The sequence below is a fragment of the Cnephaeus nilssonii genome (assembly GCF_951640355.1).
Source record: "Cnephaeus nilssonii genome assembly, chromosome: 12".
Taxonomy (NCBI): Eukaryota; Metazoa; Chordata; class Mammalia; order Chiroptera; family Vespertilionidae; genus Cnephaeus; species Cnephaeus nilssonii.
In genome coordinates, this window is record NC_137083.1 from 70,804,841 (window position 1) to 70,826,659 (window position 21,819).

Genomic DNA, 21,819 nt, shown 5'->3' on the forward strand with positions numbered 1-21,819 from the left:
AGGGTAGGAACTGATGAGGAGTGAGAAGGGGAAAATTGAGAATTTGGGCTTAACTCATTAAGCTCATGATATGTCTTTTAAGACCTCTAATTCTTGTTAAATCAATTTTTAGTCAAGTTTTTGTTGTGTGTGTATGTGCCCATCACACAGAGATAATCTTTTAAATTGTCTTAAAAGTAGAGATCCTCCTTTTATAAGCAATGGCACTTATCATTTCTTGATGAACTCTTCATAAAATACCTCAGATTGGAGTCGAAGGGGACCCTGCTTCACCTTTCTTGAAAAAGAGATTGTATAGAAAGGTATGGGCCGAGCGGGCAGGTGCAATGAAATAAAGTGTAGCAGGACACATTTTGATTTGGGAATTGATGATTTTTAGAGGACAAGATGCAACAATACAATAAAACAAAGCCAGATGGATATACCAAGAAGGTAAAAAAAAAAAAAAAAAAAAAAAAGCCGCCCTGACCGGTTTGGCTCAGTGGATAGAGCGTTGGCCTGCAGACTGAAGGGTCCCAGGTTCGATTCCGGTCAAGGGCATGTACCTTGGTTGCGGGCACATCCCCAGTGGGGAGTGTGCAGGAGGCAGCTGATCGATGTTTCTCTCATCGATGTTTCTAACTCTCTATCCCTCTCTCTCTTCCTGTCTGTAAAAAATCAATAAAATATATTTAAAAAAAAAAAAAAGCCGCAGGCTTGCAAAAGTCAAACAAACAAAAAACTTAAAAAAGAACAGCGTGCCTTCTGTGGTTCCCAGCGGTGGGAGAGGGCAGTGAAGGATTTTCCTATTTCTCAGAGAATTCCGATCCGGGGGCCTGGCGTTGCACCCGGCCTGTCTGCGCACCTCGGCCAGGTGGGGACGGTCCCGGCTCTCCCTCCCGCACCGCCGGGGGCTGAGCTTCCCCGTCTGCGTGCGGGGCCCGCGGGGCCTCGGGCGCGCGCCCCGGGCCGGCAGCGGCAGGACCAGCCCGCGGGCCCGCAGCCGGGCGGCGCTCCGGCGCGCAGCGGGTTAAGGCGGCGGGGGCGGCCGCGAGGGGCGGGGAGAGCGCGGCGGCGGCGGCGGCGGCGGCGGCGGCGGCGGGGCTGCGAGAGCCCGCGCCCGGGACCGCGGCGGGTGAAGCGCCGCCCGCGCCGAGAGGCTGAACCTGGAGCCGCCGCTCCGAGCTCGCGCCGGGACCCCGAGAGCTGGAAGATGGCGACAGACGGCGCGAGCTGCGAGGCCGGCTTCTTCCGCGGCCCGGAGGACGCGGCGGGGGCCACGGCGGAGGCGACGGTAACCGAGGTCCCGGGGCGGGCGCGGGGGGAGTGTGGGCGCGGGCCGGGGTCCCCGGGGGGAGCCGCCTCGCTCCCCGGGCTCTGCGTGAGCCGGGTCCCCCGGGGCGCCCCGTGCCCGACGCGCCTGTGCCTTGGGGTGTCCTCCTGGTCAGGGGCCGGGTCCCCGGGGGCGAGGCGGCCGCCTGGGCTGGGGGTCCCCCCAGTGCTTCCCGAGCCTGGCGGGCAGCAGCCGGGGCCGCCGGGTCTGGGGCTTCCTCCGGGCGCCCACTCGGCTGCGGCCCGGCTGAGGGGGGCGTGGGTTTCCTGGCAAACTCGACCCCCGCCCCATTGTTCTCCCCTCGCCTCCCGGTGGCCGTGGCGCGTGCCTCGAGGGTGTTGGGCATCTCTCCGCGGACCCGGGGAAGCAGCGAGGCGAGGCGGGGCGTCGCGAAGCAGGTGTGGGGTGCCCGGGCGAGGCCCGGTGCCCAGCCGTGGGCATCGCCGTCCGCTCGCCCCATCACCGGCTGGCGGTGGCGGGGGGGAGGGTCCTCGTTCCTCCCGAGAAGGCGCCCGCGCCGCCGAGGTGCCAGCTCCGCACCCGGGACCCGCACCGCGGTCTGTCTGCTTCGGGGTCCAGAAACCAAAGAGCTTCCGCTCCTCGCTGGTCCCCCCTCTCACTCCGGAGTGTCCGCGCGCACCGGCTCCGTGGCGGCTTCCAGCCCTACCTTGAGGGCTGCACCCGCATTTCCCGGGAAAGCGACGTTCTCGGGGTTTGGGCAGGAGCTCTGCCGGAGCGGCGAGCTCTGCGAATCCAAGGCAGCTGGGGTGCGCCCCCCGCCCGGGGCGCGATCCCACCCGCCGGGTGCCGCCGGGTGCCGGGGGAGGGAGCGGGAGGATGGAGCGGGAGGAGGGAGCGGGAGGAGCGTGGCCGCCCCTCGGTTCTTCTGGTGACCTGAGCATTAATCGGTCCCCAAGAGGCAGAGGGCAGGGCCAGGGGTGTCCCGCCAGGGCTGCTTGAACGTCCTCCCTCTCCGTTCGGAGGTGAGGCTTTCTGGAGCGGGAGAGGGGCGATCTGGAGGAAGCCTCTGGGACGTGAGAGGAGCCCATCCTGGAGGGAACATTGAGGCGGAGGGAGGGAGAGAAGGAAGAACGGAGGAGGAGGAGGAGGGCTGCTGATTTCCACTTGTGAAACTGGCAAGTTTTGACTTGAAACTTTAAGGAAAATGGATTTTTTCCCCCTGGAAAAAAAAGAGAGAGAGCGAGCGAGCTTTCTGAAGGTTTCAGGTGAAATCTGCCCCCTTGTGATGCAGTGAATCAATCCCCTCGGGGAAGTGCAATGAGGAAGCTTGCTGTCAATACAAGCCTCTCTGGGTCGCTGGGAAGTTGAAATGATTGAGTAGCTTCATCCCCAAGAGATGGTCAAGGGCAGGGAGTGGGAGGGAAAAGAGGTGATGTGTGTGTGTGTCTTGTTTTTCAGGAAGGTTGAATTTGTCTGTTTGGCCCACTTAGGACAGGATTCTTTCTACTACTACTCGGTATTTTAATCACTTGACAATTAAACCAAGTAAAAGCATCTGATTTATGGTCTGTAGTTTTATTTGGTTAGATTGTAAACAGAATCATGGGTTTTTGTGCTAACAAGGTCAGTGTTCTCTTTCTGATGTGGAACATGTCCAGGAGTCTGATTTTCAGACTGTGGATAGGTGGGGACTTGACCATTTCACCCTGGTTTAGTTGGAATAGCCATGGGAAATGTGTGAAAGTAAAGTCCTCTGTTATTTCCATAGAATTCTTTAGGGTTCTGAGGAGATGCAGTAAGCGTTCTTAATCTAATAGTCTTTTATTTTTTAAAAATAACTTTTGACTCTATAGTAAAATTTTGATGATGCCATCTGTGCTATTTTTCACTTAACAGGGTATGGTCTCCCCATGTCAGCCACTTGTCTAGTAGACTGATTTTTAAAGAAAATCTAGGTTGAGGAATGCTATTTGTCATTATAACTGTTCCTTATCTAATGATTAAAAATCAAAGACATTTCAATGCATTTTGGGTTTGTGGCAACTGAGGGCTTACTTTTTTTTTTTTTTTTTGCATTTAAGAGATTTATTTCACTTCAAATGTATTTCAGTTTACGTACAGTGGATTTTTATATGTGCATTTGACAGTAATGAGCCAATGGAGACTCCGAGGCAGTAGGCTATTTTTGAAAGTAAGTGTTTTCACTAAGTTTTGACCATTTAGATTGTTGCTTAGAGACAAGTTTTCAGCATAATATGATTTTCAGTGGAGTGTTTTAAATTTAGTTTGTGATCCTTATTCTTAGCTGTTTAAATCCTGAAAGCATCCCGAGTTTAAAGCTGGGTAGCAGCTACATTATTCAGTAGGATCATAATAATAGTGTTTTTTTGCTGTGAGCCATGCCTAGAGACCTGGGTTATTTTCAGTGCCTTAGCCAAATGTGATGACTTTTATAGGCTATATTGCTCTTTCTACTCTGAAAATAACTCCTAATGGGTAAGGCAGTATGGAAAACAGAAGTCTTTTTGCTTTTTGTTATCACCAGAGAATTTAAGTGTGAAATGAAAAGGGCGATCTTCTTAGAGCTATGTTTAGGAAGCTGACCAGCATTCTTGCCATCGTGGGCTTTCCTGGAGCAGCTACTGTGCAAAAGGTAGAGATAAATGTTATTGTCATGGTGATCGTGACAAGAAAAAAGCTTCAGCGATGATTTTTAAAAAAATGTACCACAGTGATGTTAAACAAATACACAGCCAGCACCTTTAAATTTTTTGTTTTCAGACACAGTATTGAATGCAAACGCAGTGAAAAGAACCTTCTCAGCCAGTTTTGCTAAGCTTTCTTTAAACAAACTCAATTGACGTAACATGGCAGCTTTCGAACATTGAAAGTTTCACAGCATAATTTTCAAGTAGAAAATAATCTAGACTTAACACATATTACTGAACATTTACTGAGATGGAGGCATCTTGAGTAACATTTTTGTTGTCCGTGAAGTGAAGTGACATTCCAACTTTAGAAACTGACATATACCAAGGAGTCCAATCAGAGATGATGGTGTCAGGAGAGGTGCAAATAATTTTCATTAGGAGACTGGAGGAAGAATTATGGAGAGGATTCCTAGTGGAAGAATTGGGAAACATTCCACATCAGGATGGCATTTGAGCTGGGCCTTGGACAGGGAGACCACAGAGCTGGGATTTTTTTTTTTTTTTTGATTCCTTGAACGGTGAACCTGGACCACATGTGAGGGGCTTTCAAAGATGATCATGTAAGTCTTAATTTCAGTATCAATTATGTGCTTTAGAAAAATAGCCTAGAAGTTGAGGAAGTAGACTAAAATACTCCCCCACGATTAGACTGTAGTTGCTTTTAATGTGATGCTTTCACTCTTTTTTTTTCTTCTTCTTACATAATAGGTTGTACATATCCGTTTGCACCTGTTGTTTAGATTTATTATTGTTGTTGGTATCATTGCTATTATTATATTTCTCACAGGAGCAATTTGTTTAGAGAAAAGCTGTTAATTTATCCTCTCTGTGCTTGAATTCACGCCTAACCTAGATTGCCAGTTGGTTCTATTCTCTCGTGTTTCAGGTGATTTTGCGAGGTGAGAAAATGTTTCACAGACTTAGCACTTAGCCATTTACAAATATCTGCTGTTTATCATATGGAGAGCGAGTCCGTGGCTGGGAGGACACAGCTTCTTCCTTCAAGAAGACCTGTGTGGGTTTTGTTTTTAGAAGAAAGCAGAGGTTGCTTAACACAGTCAGGAACATGGTAGGTGTATTTATTGAATGAAGAAAATGTACACTCACCAAGGAGCTTTGTCATAACAATTAGCGTTGATTGGCTAAGTGGAAAATTTGTGTGTTTCCAGATTGCAATGAAATGATTTGCCTGTGATTTGTCATAATTAACATTATAGATATCACAGATCTTTTCTTGTTTCAGAAGGATGAACCTGATTCTTTTTTTTTTATTTTCATTTGTATGTGGTCCCTTTCTGAGCTGCTTTTGTCAATAACATTTCAGATACTTTACATATTTTTAAAAATACTTAATTTAATATCCAACACTATTAGTTTTTCGTTTATATTTTTTTCTTTTCAAAACACTGATTGAGCCCTAACCGGTTTGGCTCAGTGGATAGAGTGTTGGCCTGCGTACTCAAGGGTCCCAGGTTCGATTCCGGTCAAGGGCATTGTACCTTGGTTGCGGGCACATCCCCAGTAGGGGTTGTGCAGGAGGCAGCTGATTGATGTTTCTCTCTCATCAATGTTTCTAACTCTCTCTCCCCCTCCCTTCCTCTCTGTAAAAATCAATAAAATATATATTTTTAAAAAGTGTCAAATGTTTAAAAAAAATACTGATTGAGGCTGGAAATGTGGTGGGATGCAGTCCTTCCATCCGGAATTCTTCTTGTAATAGAATCAAGGCCCAATCACCCTCATAGTGTCAAGACAGAAATTCAGGGAAGTTTGGAAACAGGAAGAGGTAATGAAATGAAAAAAGAAAAAAAAAAGGGCAGGAAGAAGGAGTTGGTAAGGCGTTGGAATCATCTTCAAATGCCCAGCAATATGGAACTAGAATTCCACTTTGAATGTCTCTGGGAAGGATGGGGCAGTGTCTCTCCCTTCCACCCCCACATCCTTTGCCATCTAAGCACTGAGCACATCTGAGTATCACTTTAGAAGGCTTCATTTGAATGTATTTCATTGTATTCTCTATTGGAGCTCCTTTGTAAGACTTATATAACCTGGAAAAGGAAACTTGGCTTTTGTCTTTGACAATTACATAAGGAAATGGAGACCGGTTACAAGATGATGATGGTGATGATGACATCGATAGCAGAGGATTTAAAAAATTTTGTTTTAATTGGTTGTAAATAACTTATACAGAAATGAGATCCTAGTATTAGTGCCATGCACAATATGATGCCATCCCTGTAGAAATCCTGATTTTAAGGAAAAAAATGTTGTCTGGGAATAAATTCTTAGTAAATAACCGAATAGGTTGAGGATGATTACAAGGTTATTACTTGTCAAGGTGACTTTGCTCTGTGGAGTGAATGCTTTTTTGTAAATGATTTGGTTTTGACCTTTTTGTATTTCACTGAAAAGGCAACAAGATGATTCCCAAGACAAGATGATTCAGAAGGGCTTTGTTACTGTAAGACTATACTTTAGCTATCCATGCCTCAGCCTCGTTATTTGAAAGTCGGCATGCTGACGTTTGCCACCTGCAGATAATCCTAGATGATCTTCTTCAGGGCATTATAAGCTTCTTAAGGGACTATTGCTGGATCTGGATGCCAGCTCGCACGTGGAGATGATCCATGTTGCATATAGGACTGAGGTAACATTGAGAGGCTGAGTTGGGATGGAAGTAAACATTTGTTTTTTTTTCTGAACTCTGGTCCTTTCAGTTCAAAGGGACAGTGGAGATCTGAAAGGAGGAAAAGAGTGGTCCGTTGTCCTTAAGAATTGAGTCTGCCATCCCTGACTGAGCCAGTTTCCTGCGTTTCACTCCAGTTTTCTGGTAGTACTTAAAATTAGTTACATCCATTACCAGGTTTCCGTCCCGGTATTATATTTATTTGTCAGTTTCACCTTCTTCCAGTATACTGAGTAATTCTCTTGCTCGAAAGATCCCATGCAGATTTGAAGTCTGTGATCATAGAGAGCTGCCCTCAAGTTTTCAGTATGTTGCTTTAAAGGCACACATCAGGTTGTCCTGTTTATGTTGTTCTGAATGGTTTTTGAAGCAATGAAAGGAAATGATTGAATTATAAGTTATTTAGTTGTCTCTATCATTTATTTACATGCTTTGTAAATAGTAGGTATTTTATACCAAAAGGGGAGGCATATATGTTAAGTAAAATCATGTAAAGATGTAATGCTTTTGTCCTGACACATCTAGAAGAGGTGAGAAAATGGAGTTAATTCGGATCAGTTTAATATAATGAGGAAATGCACAATGCAGGGCATGATTAATTGCCAAATGAAGTAATGGAACAGACTCTGAGTCTGAATTGAGAGCTTTCTGGAGTGTGGAAAGACATATGAAAGTGGGATTTGAGCTACGTCCTGAAAATGAATTAGAGGAGAAAGTTGTTTTAGGAAGAATGAAATCAGGAATATGCAAACCCTGTCAGGGACACACGTTCCTCTGTGTAGAGAAAAATCAGGAAACATAATCTCCAACTGAAACATAGCTTCAGAGATTTGAAATAGTTTTAGAGTGTGAACACATGTACTTTTTCTTCATGAAAATCTTCATAATTGTCTATATTCAGATTTTATTAATATTGTAAATGTTCTCTGTACCTAGAAAGTTGGATTTAGTTTTTTAATGTTTATGATGCAGTTTTCAAATCTCAGGATAAGTTTGCTTGCTGTCCCCTCCTTTACAGCCTTGCTTATTCATCCCCAAAAGCATAAATCTTGGATACACAGAAAGTTCTAAATACATTGTTACTTATTAGAATGCACTATTACACTGGGAAGGAAATGCATTTCTGAGCAAAACAGTAAAAATAATTTTCCTCAAATATTTCTCAAAGGCTTGAGGGAATAACCTAAATGTCCTCAGTCCAGTAATGCAGCTACCCTGCTGGGATGTGAAGTCAGGACCCATAGAGGCTGGAAGAGATCTTAGAGCTCACTCAGTACTTCCTCATTTTACTGCTGAGAGACCTCAGGTCCACAGAGCAGGCCATCTGCTTCTCAGGCCCACCTCCCTCCCTCCCATGTGGTATTTCATTGATGAAACGTAGGTACAACTCACTAGGTTTGAAATTGGAGGACATGTTCTTGGTGTTTCTGGAAAGAGCCAGAGGACATGTCTGGCTCTGTGTTTGGTCACTAGTGTTTCATCATAACTGATAGGTTTGGGCAGAGACCTGAGGATCACTTCTGCCACTGTAGCTCACAACATTTTCTAAAGCTTTTTGACAAACATCAATGTGATAACTCCATTAATTCTTCTTTTTTAATCTTCGGTGTCGAAACTATTACATAGGTCCTCCTTCCCCCCCCATTAACCTCTTCCAGCCCTTTCTCGTCCTCCCCACAGCCCCAGGCCCTCACCACCCCATTGTCTGTGGCCATGGGTCATGTATACATACATACATACATACATACAAGTTCATTGGTTGATCTCTTCCCGCCCACCCTCCCCTGCCTTCCCTCTGAGGTTCAACAGTCTGTTCATGCTTCTATGACTCTGGATCTATTTTTGATCATCAGTTTATTTGGTTCATTAGATTCCACATATGAGTGAGATCATGTAATAGTTACCTTTCTCTGACTGGCTTATCTCGCTCAGCATAATATTCTCTGGGTCCATCCATGCCGTTGCAAATGGTAAGATTTCTTTCTTTTTTATTGCCACGTAGTATGCCATTGTGTAAATGTACCACAGTTTTTTTTATCCCTCATCTACAGATGGGCACTTGGGCTGTTTCCAAATCTTTAGCTACTATAAATTGCACTGTTATGAACATAGGGGTGCATATATTCTTTCTGGTGAGTGTTTCAGGTTTCGTAGGATGTATTCCTAGAAGTGGGATCACTGGGTCAAATGGGAGTTCCATTTTTAATTTTTTGAGGACACTCCATATTGTTTTCCACAGTGGCTGCCCCAGTCTACATTCCTACCAGCAGTGTACTAGGGTTCCCATTTCTCCATAACCTCGCCAATACTTGTCATTGGTTGATTTGTTGATGATAGCTATTCTGACAGGTGTAAGGTGATATCTTATTGTCATTTTGATTTGCATCTCTCAGATGATTAGTGACTTCAAGCATTTTTTCATATGCCTTTTGGCTTTCTGTATGTCCACTTTGAAAAGTGCCTATTTAGGTCCTTTGCCCATTTTTTAATTGGATTGTTTGTCTTCCTTTGGTTAAGTTGTATGAGTTCCCTGTATATTTTGGAGATTAATCCCTTATCAGATGTTTCATTGTCAAATATGTTCTCCCATATAGTGGGGGTCTCTTGTTATTTTGATGATGGTTTCCTTTGCCATGCAGAAGCTTTTTATTTTCATGTAGTCCCATTTGTTTATTTTCTCCTTAGTTTCCATTGTCCTAGGAGATGTATCAGTAAACATATCGCTACGGGAGATGTCTGAGGTGTTGCTGGCTATGGTTTCTTCTAGGACTTGTATGGTTTCACATCTTACATTTAAGTCTTTTATCCATTTTGAGTTTATTCTTGTGTATGGTGTAAGTTGGTGGACTAGTTTCATTTTTTTGCATGTACCTGTCCATTTTCCCCAACACCATTTATCGAAGAGACTTTGCTCCAATGTATGCTCTTGCTTCCTTTGTCAAATATTAATTGAGCATAGTGGCTTGGGTCAATTTCTGGGCTTTCTGTTCTGTTCCATTGATCTATATGCCTGTTATTTTGCCAAATCCCATTTACCATTGCAACAAAAAAATTAAGATACTTAGGAATAAACTTAACCAAAGGAGGTAAAAGATCTGTACTGTGAAAACTATAGGATGTTTAAAAAAAAGATAGAGGAAGATATAAACAAGTGGAAGAATATACCATGTTCATGGATTAGTAGAATCAACATCATTAAAATGTCCATACTACCCAAAGCAATCTATAGATTCAGTGCAGTCCCTATTAAAATACCAATGGCATATTTCACATGAGAAGGCTAACCCCTATTTTTGTAAAAACTACTGTTTGAAATTCTCTGCTATTAGATGATCCCTTATTCTGTGAGTCAACTCTATTATTTTTAGATGGCCCCTTACTCTGTAAATTAACTTTGCTTTCTAGCTGCTTGAATAATAGGGAAGATAAACTTGACTGTCTGACCTTGTAGACTAGTCATCTAACGTAAGGTCTGGAAAAATCCTTATTTGGGAGACAAAGGGGGTGGAAAGATATAAATGGGGAAAGCTTCCTTCATGTTTTTGCTCAGAATTTGAAAGACATTTTTTTCTCTGAGCCCGCCGGCATAATAATAATAAAGTGGAACTCCATCTCTCTAAGCGTTGCTTGGTTTTTCTCTGGTCTTCTGTAACACACAGACCTAGAACAAACACTCCAAAAATTTATATGGAACCAAAAAAGACCCAGAATAGCTGCAGCAATCTTGAGAAAGAAGAACAAAGTTGGAGGAATCACAATACCAGATATCAAGTTATACTGCAAGCCAATATACTCCATTAATTCTTAAGGAATATGTATAAGGGTCTTCCGGCTCAATTTGGCTGTGACTGTCGAATTGCATACATAAACCCAGCATTTTTTAATTTGGTGGCGGGTTGGAGAGTGGTCATGGAGGAAACTTGGTATTGGTCTCTGTTCAGTTCTGACAATTTAAGATGACAATTCAGGCTGGTTCTATTTTGTCTTTTCTCTCTCTTTGCGTCTGTGAGAAACTAGAGAAGAATGCCCTCCCACACCCATCGGAAGTAATTCAGAGCTGTTGAAAACGTCTGTGTTGAACAGTAAGAGTTTGGAGTAATTTGTTTATATCCCATAGAAGGATTTCTCTCTATGTGATGACTAGACTCTCTATTAGTTTAAGCTTCCCATGCCAGATTTATAAAATTCGGTATTATAAAGCACTTTTGCTGGCAAAAATCAAACATGATAGGCAGAGGAGTTGCCTGCAGATTTGAAATGTTTTTTTAGTGCCTTGCCATCACTAAAATGTGACATCTGTAATATCCTTTGTTAACTAGGACAAGCAAGTGCAGTAATAAGAAAGCTTAGTCTTTGAATATGTTTGCTGTGACTTCTTTTTCTTAAGAGGGAGGGGTATCATGTTTTCAGGGTGCCCTGATGCAGATCCTAATTTTTTCTATCAGTGTGGCATTTGGATCTATATTGTCTTGTATCTTGCTTTAGCAAATTAGGTTGTCAAATAAGTTTTTTAAGATATAAAATTTACCAAAAAAAGAGGATGGAAAGAAACTTTCAGTGATGAATTTGTTTATGGCATAGATTATGGTGATGGTTTCATGGTTGCATACTTATCTCCAAATTCATCAAGTTGTAAAGCATTTTGTATGTCATTCATACCTCAATAAGGTGGTTTAAAAATATTATAAAATTTAAAATAATCATTTTGCTCATAAACCAAGAAAACCTAATTACCTTTTCCATATCTAAGTACTTTTGTACCATATGTGTGTCCAATCAGATAAATGCCACTCCTTATGAAATAATAACATTTTTTATTGGGATTTTTGCTTTTACTGTGTTTTGGCAGAATAGGGGATGGAAACATTAAGCATTGGAGAGTGACAATTTGAAAATATTACAATATTTTTATTATTGCAGGAAGTAGTAGCTTTTTAGTAAAAATACATCACTTAGTATATTGTGATGAGAGTCAGATTTTTAAAAATAAACATCTCTGTTTAGCATTACGCTTGAAACAGTGTTTTTTATTTTAATGAATTTCCCTTTTTATTGATACATTAAACAACAGAAGTGTTGGTTGCAGTTCACATGCTGTGATGTTGATGATAATGAAACCAGGGCAAGTTTTCCTGACTCTAACATGAATAAGAATCTTGGCAATATCTTGCATAATTTATAAATGTTTTATTTCTGGTTTACATTTTTATTATTGAAATGCTACTCACATATCATCTAAGCTACCATATTAAAGTATACAAGTCACAATACAAAATAATATGGAATTTAAATGGAATTGAAAAAATAATTTTAAAAAATTATCTTTATTGTTGAAAGTATTATAGATGTCCCCTTTGTTTTCTTTGTGTTTTTTCCCCATTGACCCCTACCTCCCCAAACCTGGCCCTACCAGACCCTCATTACACTATTGTCTGTGTCCCTGGGCTATGCATATATGCATATACGTTCACCTGTTAATCTCTCCCCTCCATGACCCCCTCCCCTAAACCTCACCTTCTCTCGGAACTTCATCAGTCTGTTCCAGGCTTCTATGTGTGTGGATCTGTTTTGTTCATCAGTTTATTATGTTCATTAGATTCCACATATGAGTGAAAGTTGTTACTTTCTCTGACTGGCTTATTTAGTTTAGCATAAGGCTCTCCAGGTCCATCCAGGCTGTTGCAAATGGTAAGAGTTCCTTCTTTTTTACAACCACAAAGTATTCCATGGTGTAAATGTACCAGAGTGTTTTTATGCACTCACCTGCTGATGGGCACTTGAGATGTTTCCAAATCTTAGTTATTGTAAATTGAGCTGCTATGAACATAGGGGTGCATATATTCTTTCTGATTGGTGTTCCGAGTTTCTTAGGATATATTCCTAGAAGTGGAATTATGGGGTCAAATGGCAGTTCCATTTTTTAGTTTTTTGAGGAAACTCCATACCGTTCTCCACAGTGGCTGCAGCAGTCTGCATTTCTACCAGCAGTGTACTGTTCCCTTTTCTCCACAACCTCACCAATACTTGTCATTGGTTGATTTGTTGATGATAGCTATTCTGACCGGTGTGAGGTGATACCTTGTTGTCATTTTGATTTGCATCTCTCAGATGATTAATGACTTTGAGCATTTTTTCATATGTCTCTTGGTCATCTGTATGTCCACTTTGGAGAAGTGTCTATTTAGGTCCTTTGCCCATTTTTTAATTGGATTGTCTTTCTTTTGTTAAATTGTTTGAGTTTCTTATATATTTTGGAAATTAATCCCTTATCTGATGAATCCTTGGCAAATATGTTCTCCCATGTAGTGGGCTCTCTTTTAACTTTGTTGATGGTTACTTTTGCTGTGCAGAAGCCTTTTATTTTGATGGAGACCCATTTGTTTATTTTCTCCTTAGTTTACTTTGGCCTAGGAGATATATTGTTAAACATATTGCTACAAAAGATGTTTGAGATTTTGATGCCCGTGGTTTCTTCTAAGATTTTTATGGTTTCACGACCTACATTTACGTCTTTTATCCATTTTGAGTTCATTCTTGTGTATGGTGTAAATTGTTGGTCTAGTTTCATTTTTTTGCATGTACCTGTCCAGTTTTCCCAACATTATTTATTGAAGAGACTGTCTTGACTCCATTGTATGCTCTTGTCTTTTTTGTGAAATATTACTTGAATGTAATGGCTTGGTTCAATTTCTGGGGTCTCTGTTCTGTTCATTTAGCTATATACCTGTTCTTATGCCAGTACCAGGCTGTTTTGAGTACAGTGGCTTTGTAGTATAATGATACCTGGTTTTGTGATCCCTCCAACTTTGTTCTTCTTTCTCAAGATTACTGTGGCTATTTGTGTGTGTGTGTGTGTGTGTGTGTGTGTGTGTGTGTGTGTGTGTTTGGTTCCTTGTAAATTTTTGGAATGTGTGAAATATACTGTTGGTTTTTTCATAGTGATTCCAGTGAAACTATAGATCGCTTTGGGTAGTACAGACATTTTAATTATGTTGATTCTACCAATCCTTGAACACGGTATATTCTTTCACTTGTTTATATCTTCTGTCTCTTTTTATTCAACATTCTGTAGTTTTCCGAGTATAGATGTTTTACCTCCTTGGTTAAGTTTATTTCTAAGTATCTTAATATTTCTGTTTTAATGGTAAATGGAATTATTTTTTTAGTTTCTCTTCTGAGAATTCATTATTGGTATATAAAAAAGCCATCAATTTTTGGGTGTTGATTTTGTATCCTGCTACATTGCCAAATTCATTTATTAAATGAATTGTCACTTTTGGTGGAGTTTTAGGGTTTTCTATGTACAAATAATCATGTCATCTGTGAATAAAGAGAGTCTTACTCCCTCCTTTCTAATTTGGATGCCTTTTATTTCTTCTTCTTGTCTAATTGCTGTGGCTAGGACTTCCAGTATTATGTTGAGTAATAGTGATGAAAGCAGACATGCCTGTCTTGTTCCTGTACTTAGTGGAAATGGTTTTTGGTTTTGCCCATGGAGTAATATGTTGGCTGTAGATGTGTCATGTATGGCCTTTATTATGTTGAGGTATGATCCCTCTATTTCCTCTTTGTTAAGAGTTTTTAACAAAAATGGCAAAATGGTGTTGGATTGTGTCAAATGCTTTTTCTGCATCAATTGATATGATCATGAGATTTTTGTCTTTCAGCTTTTTTATATGATGTATCACATTTGTTGATTTGCAAATATTGTACCAGTCTTGCATCCCTGGAATAAATCCCACTTGGTCATGGTGTATGACTTTTTAAATGTCTTACTGGATCCAGTTTGCTAATATTTTGTTGAGGATTTTAGCATCTATGTTCATCAGGGATATTGGTCTATAATTCTTTTTCACAGGAGTGTCTTTATCTGGTTTTTGAATTAGGATAATGCTGGCTTCATAAAAAGAGGTTGGAACTGTTTTCTCCTCTTGGATTTTTTTTGAATAGTTTGAGGAGAATAGGTGTTAGTTTTTCTTTGAATGTTTGGTAAAACTCCCCTGCGAACCCATCTGGACCAGGGCTTTTGTTTGGTGGGAGTTTTTATTACTGCTTCAATTTCATCAGTAGTTATGGGCCTATTCTGGTTTTTGATTCTGATTGAGTTTTGGAAGATTGTATTTTTCTAGGAATATATCCATTTCATCCACGTTGTCCAGCTTGTTGCAATATATTTGTTCGTAGTATTTTTTTTTTACCATCCTTTGTATTTCTGTATTTTATATTACTTTGATTCTTTTGTTTTTATTTTGTTTCTCTGAACCCTTTCTATTTGTTTCCTGGTGAGTCTGGCTAGAGGTTCATCAATCTTGTTTATTTTTTCAAAGAACCAGCTCTTGGTTTTATTGATCTTTTGTATTTTGTTTGTTTGTTTGTTTCTATGTCATTTATTTCTGCCCTGATCTTTATTATTTCCTTCCTTCTACTGTGTGCTTTTCTTGTTGTCCTTCTAATTCTTTAAGTTGTAGGGTTAGATAACATTAAACATTTTTCTTGTTTTTTGAGGTAGGCCTGGAGTCCTATGATCTTCCATCTCAGGACTGCATTTCCTCTGTCCCAGAGATTTTGTGTTTTTGTATGTTCATTTTCATTTGTTTCCAGGATTTTTTATTTCTTTCTTGATCTCTTTGGTAACCCATTCACTGTTTAATAACATGCTATTTAACCTGCATGTATTTGAATGTTTTTGAATGTTTTTATTGTAATTGATTTCTAATTTTATGCCATTGTGATCTGATAAGATGCTTGATATGATTTCAGTCTTCTTGAACTTGTAACGACTTATTTTGTGTCCTAATGTGTGGTCTGTCTTTGAAAATGTCCCATGTACACTTGAGAAGAATGTATATTCTGCAGCTTTGGGGTGAAATGTGCTGTAAATGTCAATTAATTCCGTCTGATCTAGTGTGTCCTTTAGGATCACTATTTCCTTCTTGATTTTTTATTTTTTTTTTGTCTAGAAGATCTACCCAGTGATGTCAGTGGGGTGTAAAAGTCCCCTACTGTGATTGTATTGCTGTCAATCTCCCCCTTAAAATCATTCAGAAGGTTTTTTGTATATATTTGGATGCTCCTATATTGAGTGCATATATGTTTATCAGAGTTATAGCCTCTTGTTATATCAGTCACTTTAGTATTATGAAGTGGCCTTCATTGTCTCTTGTTATGGCCTTCACTTTGAAGTCTATTTTGTCAGATAAGAGTATTACTATCCTAGCTTTTTTTTTCATTCCCATTTGTGTGGAATTTTTTTTTTCCATTTCCTTCACTTTCATTCTGTGTGAGTCTTTTGTTCTGAGGTGAATTTCTTGTAGACATCATATATGTGGGTCACATTTTCTTATCCTTTCAGCTACTCTATATCTTTTGATTGGAGCATTTAAGTCATTTACATTTAAGGTTGTTGTTTATAGGTACTTATGTGTTTCCATTCTTACTCTATGCCTCTCTTCTTCCTTTTCTCTCTATTTCTTCTTTTTACACCAGTCCCTTGAGCATTTCTTACACTGTTGGTTTGGTAGTAATACATTCTTTTAACCTTTTTTTTTTTTGTCTGTGAAGCTCTTTATTTCACCTTCAATTTTGAATGATAGCCTTACTGGCTAGAGTAGTCTTGAGTTCAGTCCCTTGGTTTTCATTACTTTGTGTACTTCATGCCACTCCCTTCTGGCCTGAAGTTTTTTTTATTGTGATATTACCTGACAATCTAATGGGAGCACCCTTGTAGGTAACTTTCTGTCTCTCTCTTGCAGCCTTTAAATTCTTCCTTTGTCTTTAATGTTTGCCTTTTCAATTATTATGTGCCTAGGTGTGGGTCTTTTGGGGTTCATCTTGGCTAGGACTCTGTGTTTCCTGAACTTGAGTGACTTTCTCCTTCTCTAAGTCAGGGAAGTTTTCTGTCATTATTTCTTCAAGCAGGCTCTCTACTTCTATCTCATATTCTTCTCCTTTTTGTACTCTATTATGCGAATATTATTATGTTTCATGTTATCCCAAAGCTCCGATAAACTCTCCTCCTACTTTTTAATTTTCTTTTTTCCATTTGCTGCTCTGAATGGTGTTTTTCCTAGCTTCTCTTCTAATTCACTGATTAGGTCTTCAGCTTCTTCTAGTCTATTGTTGAATCCTTCCAGGGTGTTCTTCATTTCAGCTATGTCATTCTTCATTTCAGCTATGTCATTCCTCATTTCTAATTCATTGTTTTTAATTGATTCAATCTCTCTTTTCATGTTGGTATAGCTCTCAAAAAGTCCTTAGTATTCTCATTAACCCTTTGCACTCGCTTGCTTTTTTCTCGAGCTGCTACCGATGCTAACTGTGTCGAGTCACACTCGACATCCGAGTGCAAAAGGTTAAGTATCTTATAATTCTCACTATAGGCCCAATGCACGAAGATTTGTGCAAGAATGGGCCTTCCTTCCCCTGGCTGCCAGCACAGCCTTTGCTCTGGCCTGGAGCCACCTTTTGGCCTTCACTTCGGCCCAGAGCTGCCTTTCCGCATTCCCACACTACCCAGAGGCCCGGAGCGGCTGGGACAGTGTGGAATGCCTGCATCCCGCCCCCAGCCGCTCAGCGCCTGTGTATGTTAATTAACCCGCCATCTTTGTTGGGTTAATTTGCATACTCACTCCTGATTGGCTGGTGGGCATCACGAAGGTACAGTCAATTTTCATCTTTCTCTTTTATTAGTGTAGATTAGTTGATTGTACTTTTCTTTTTTTTCTTTTTTTTAAAATTTCTTTATTGATTAAGGTGTTACATGTGTCCTTATTCCCCCATTACCCCCCTATCCCCCCCACTCATGCCCTTACCCCCCTGTTGTCTGTGTCCATTGGTTAGGCTTATATGCATGCATACAAGTCCTTTGGTTGATCTCTCCCCCTTACCCCCACCCTCCCCTACCTTCTCTCTGAGGTTTGATGGTCTGATCGATGTTTCTCGGTCTCTGGAACTGTTTTTGTTCATCAGTTTATGTTGTTCATTATATTCCATAAATGAGTGAGATCATGTGATATTTATCTTTCTCTGACTGGCTTATTTCACTTAGCATAATGCTCTCCAGTTCCATCCATGTTGTTGCAAATGGCAGGAATTCCTTCTTTTTTAGCACAGCGTAGTATTCCGTTGTGTAGATATACCACAGTTTTTTAATCCACTCATCTGCTGATGGGCACTTAGGCTGTTTCCAAATCTTAGCTATGGTAAATTGTCCTGCTATGAACATAGGGGTACATATATCCTTTCTGATTGATGTTTCTAGCTTCTTGGGATATATTCCTAGAAGTGGTATTACTGGGTCAAATGGGAGTTCCATTTTTAGTTTTTTGAGGAAACTCCATACTGTTCTCCACAGTGGCTGCATTGAATTGTTTGAGCACCCTTAATACCATTACTCTGAATTCTTTATCTGACAGATTGCTTGCTTTCATTTCATTTAGTTCCTTTTCTGGCAATTCCTCCTTTTATTTCATTTGGGGATTGTTTCTTTGTCTCCCCATTTTTTGCTGTCCTTTTGTAATTGTTTCTATGTATTAGATCAAACTACTGTGCGTCCCAGACTTTGTGGGATGGTCATATGTAGTAGGTGTTTAGTGGGACCTAGTGGTGCAGTCTCTTAGATCTCCTTATCTGGGTGCTCTAGGAAGGCCCCTTGCTTAAGTTATTTGGATTCTCCTGTTGTAGTGGTGTCTTGAATGTTATTGTCCGAATTGTGGATGGAATCTCCTCTCAGGCTGGCTGATGATATGGCTCACTTCTGACCACATCATGCAAACTTTTGTGGAGGTGTGGTCTCCAGATGTTTTCTGTCCTTCCTTGATAGAAGTTTCCTCAGCTGGACCTCAGTTGGTAATTCCAGGTGAATGTTCTCCAGTTTAGTTGTATTTGCAGTCTGGCCCCGGGAGGAGGTGCATAACAGGTCTGCCTATGTGGCCACCACTTTCCCTCAACCCGGGTGAGCCATTAGAGGGAAGGATCTAGTCCACTCTGCTCCTCTCGCGGGGTCCAATGGGACTCCACCCATAATTTATTAGTTTTTAAAATGGAGTGCTTTACTTATGAAGCTTAGGGGGAACAGGAGCAATAAAATATATAATTAATTAAATTGTTTAGAACTGCCAGCCCCAGCATTAATAAACACCCTCTAAAGCAGTGATTTTCAACCTTTTTCTTCTCATGGCACACATAAAGTAATTACTAAAATTCTGCAGCACACCAAAAAAAAAATATGTTTTGCCTGTTTGACAAAAAATAGGTGTAGCCCTAACCGGTTTGGCTCAGTGGATAGAGCTTTGGCCTGCAGACTGAAAGGCCCCAGGTTTGATTCCAGTCAAGGGCATGTACCTTGGTTGTGGGCACATCCCCAGTGGGAGGTGTGCAGGAGGCAGCTGATCAATGTTTCTCTCTCATCGATGTTTCCAACTCTCTATCCCTCTCCCTGTCTGTAAAAAATCAATAAAATACAATTTTTAAAAAAAATAGGTGTAATTTTGATTCATTCACTCCGGACAGCTATTGTATTGGCTGTTGTCATTTTTTTTTTTTTTATTTGACAAGGGAAAAGAGGTCAGTGCCTCCAAATAAATAGTTAGGTATTGCATGTTTTAAAATTTCTATGGCACACTGACTAAAAATTGCTGCTCTAAAGCACAAAAGAATTGCAACTTATGGTACTTTCCCATCTCAGTAAGAAAAACCAGGATAAAAGAGTCTGTCTTTCATCATAGTCAATAAACTTAGTTTTTTGGACTTGTGCTGGTGGATTTTCAAAGAAATAGGTTTATAGCCAATATCCCACTCCTCCGTACATAAAACACCTGGCGCTCTCCGCTTTAATAATAATCATCTGCCTTTTATTAATAACAATCACCCACCTTTATTTATACTTATGTTCCTTTTAATCCTCATAAGAACTTTATGGGGGTAGATCTTAGGTTTTCTGTTATATAAGATGAGAAAACAGAGGTTAGGATAAGTTGTAGAAATGGTTCTCCAAGCGTAGTCCTTGGACCAGCAGCAGGAACTTGTTAGAAAAGCAAATTCGGGGCCCCACCTAGGACATAACTCAACCCGAAACTCCAGGGGTGGAGCCCAAGCAGTCTGTGTTAACAAAGTCTCCAGGTGATTCTTTTGTGTGTCTGAATTTGAGAACTATCCTATATAATAAAAGGGTAATATGCAAATTGACCCTAAGGGCGGAATGACCAGTCACTATGACGGGCACTGACCACCAGGGGGCAGACACTCAACGCCAGAGCTGCCCCCTGGTGGTCAGTGCGCTCCCACAGGGGGAGCTCTGCTCAGCCACAAGCCGGGCTGACAGCTGCGAGTGCAGCAGTGGTGGTGGGACCCTCTCCTGCCTCCTCGGCAGCGCTAAGGATGTCTGACTGTGGCTTAGGTCCAATCCCCCATGGAGCGGGCCTAAGTTGGCAGGTGGACATCCCCCGAGGGGTCCTGGACTGTGAGAGGGTGCAGGCTGGGCTGAGGGACCCCCCACACCCCCGAGTGCACGAATTTTTGTGCACTGGGCCTCTAGTTAGCTTATAAGACCTATGTGACACCACTGTATAGTGGGAGCCAAATTTGAGCCCTATCATATTAAATTTTACTATACATAAGGAACATCTCTAAGTTAACCTTCTAAGTTTCCCAGAATTACCCATGCTTTGGGTTTACTACAGCTCTTTCTTTTCTTTTTTATCCTTAGCACCTGTCTTTCCAAACAACTGCTCTGTCTAATGCAGTGGTTCCCAACATGGGACACACGCCCCACAGAGGGCAATTGGATTTTTAAGGGGGGCAGTTTGAGAATGAGTTATTATCAATAAATATTTTGCATTTCTTATGGTTCTAGGGGCCTCATGTATAGTATATAAATATATATTGTGACATATTTATGCATTTCAGTTCTCTATTATATGTTTTGAAACTTTATTTGCTATTTTTTCATATCACTTCATACTTTTTTTAAACAAATTCTTAGTGATTTCTTCCTTAGTACTTCAACTGTCCTTTCATTCTTTTATTTTTCTCTTTCATGGGTGCCATGTTCTTTGGAAGCTTGTTTAGACCAAGTTAATGGCCTTTCAGGCTTCCTCCATGTGAATAGGAGTTTACTTTTTGAATAGTAAGAATTATATGTCACAGGGGGGCATCAGGATTTTAGAGATGCTTAGGTGGGGCATGGCCAAAAAAAGTTGGGAACCACTGGTCTAATGTATGTGCAAAAGGAAACAATTTTAAGAGGAAAATCCTAAAGTCTTCCTTTGAAGAACCAGCTACTTCTGGTTTCTTTCCCCTGAAATTATTATAACCTTCCAGAAGGTTCCTTTGAAATTGAGAAGTGACCAGTTTCTGATCATGCCTGTTTGAAAGCCTCTGGAATCATTTATGGGCTTTCCATGTTTACTTCTGTGTTAAAGGGATGGTGTAAGGTCAGGTATATAAGTGCTTCTTATTAGCTGATGGATAGAATGGCGGTATTGTTCATCTGGAATGTTTGCACTGTGCCACAAAGTGTGTAGACAAGTCAGGTCCTTAGCTGTAGTTCTGCCATTTCCTGGTTGCCTGATGTGAGCACATTATCCAACTTCTCTGAGCTGTGGTTTTCTTAACTGATACATAGACAGGATGATTTCTTACAGAATAGATTTGGTTCTTTGAGAATACTTTGGAAACCACTGGGTGCCATACAAATGTGAAGAGACCCTTCGGTGCACTGGCCAACACTGTAACCACTTAGTCACACCCGGCCAGGGCCTTCAGGATTTTTTTAACCCTTTGCACTCGCTTTTTTCTCGATTCCTTTGTTCTAATGCTAACCGTGTCGAGTCACACTCGACTCCGAGTGCAAAAGGTTAATGTTGGCTGAATAAAAAGATAAAACACTTTGTGGCCCAAGTAACACACATCTGTGGGCCAGATTTGGCTGTAGGCTGCCAGCTGATGGCCTCTGCTGCCGTGTTCTATAAACATGACCTGTTGTTATTGGATGTTCTGGAATTTATAATAACCTTCCAGGAGCCTTTACATTAGGGCCCTTCTAGGAATGTTTTCTTGTGCTCTCTTGGCTACCCTTGCAATGTCTCCCCAATATACTCTGGGCCTGTTTTGTTACAAATTCCAGGGATTTTCAATTTGTGTCTCAATTT

At 41.0% G+C, this 21,819-nt stretch overlaps 1 protein-coding gene across 1 annotated transcript in view; it reads left to right on the forward strand.

The window, feature by feature from the left end:
- Positions 1 to 1,107: 1,107 nt before the first annotated feature.
- The window catches only part of CTTNBP2 (cortactin binding protein 2), a 178,545-nt gene continuing 157,833 nt past the window's right edge, over positions 1,108 to 21,819 (forward strand). Inside the window, 1 exon segment of the mRNA XM_079786755.1 lies at positions 1,108 to 1,273. Within this exon segment, the coding sequence (XP_079642881.1) occupies positions 1,193 to 1,273 (81 nt within the window). The 5' untranslated portion in view covers positions 1,108 to 1,192.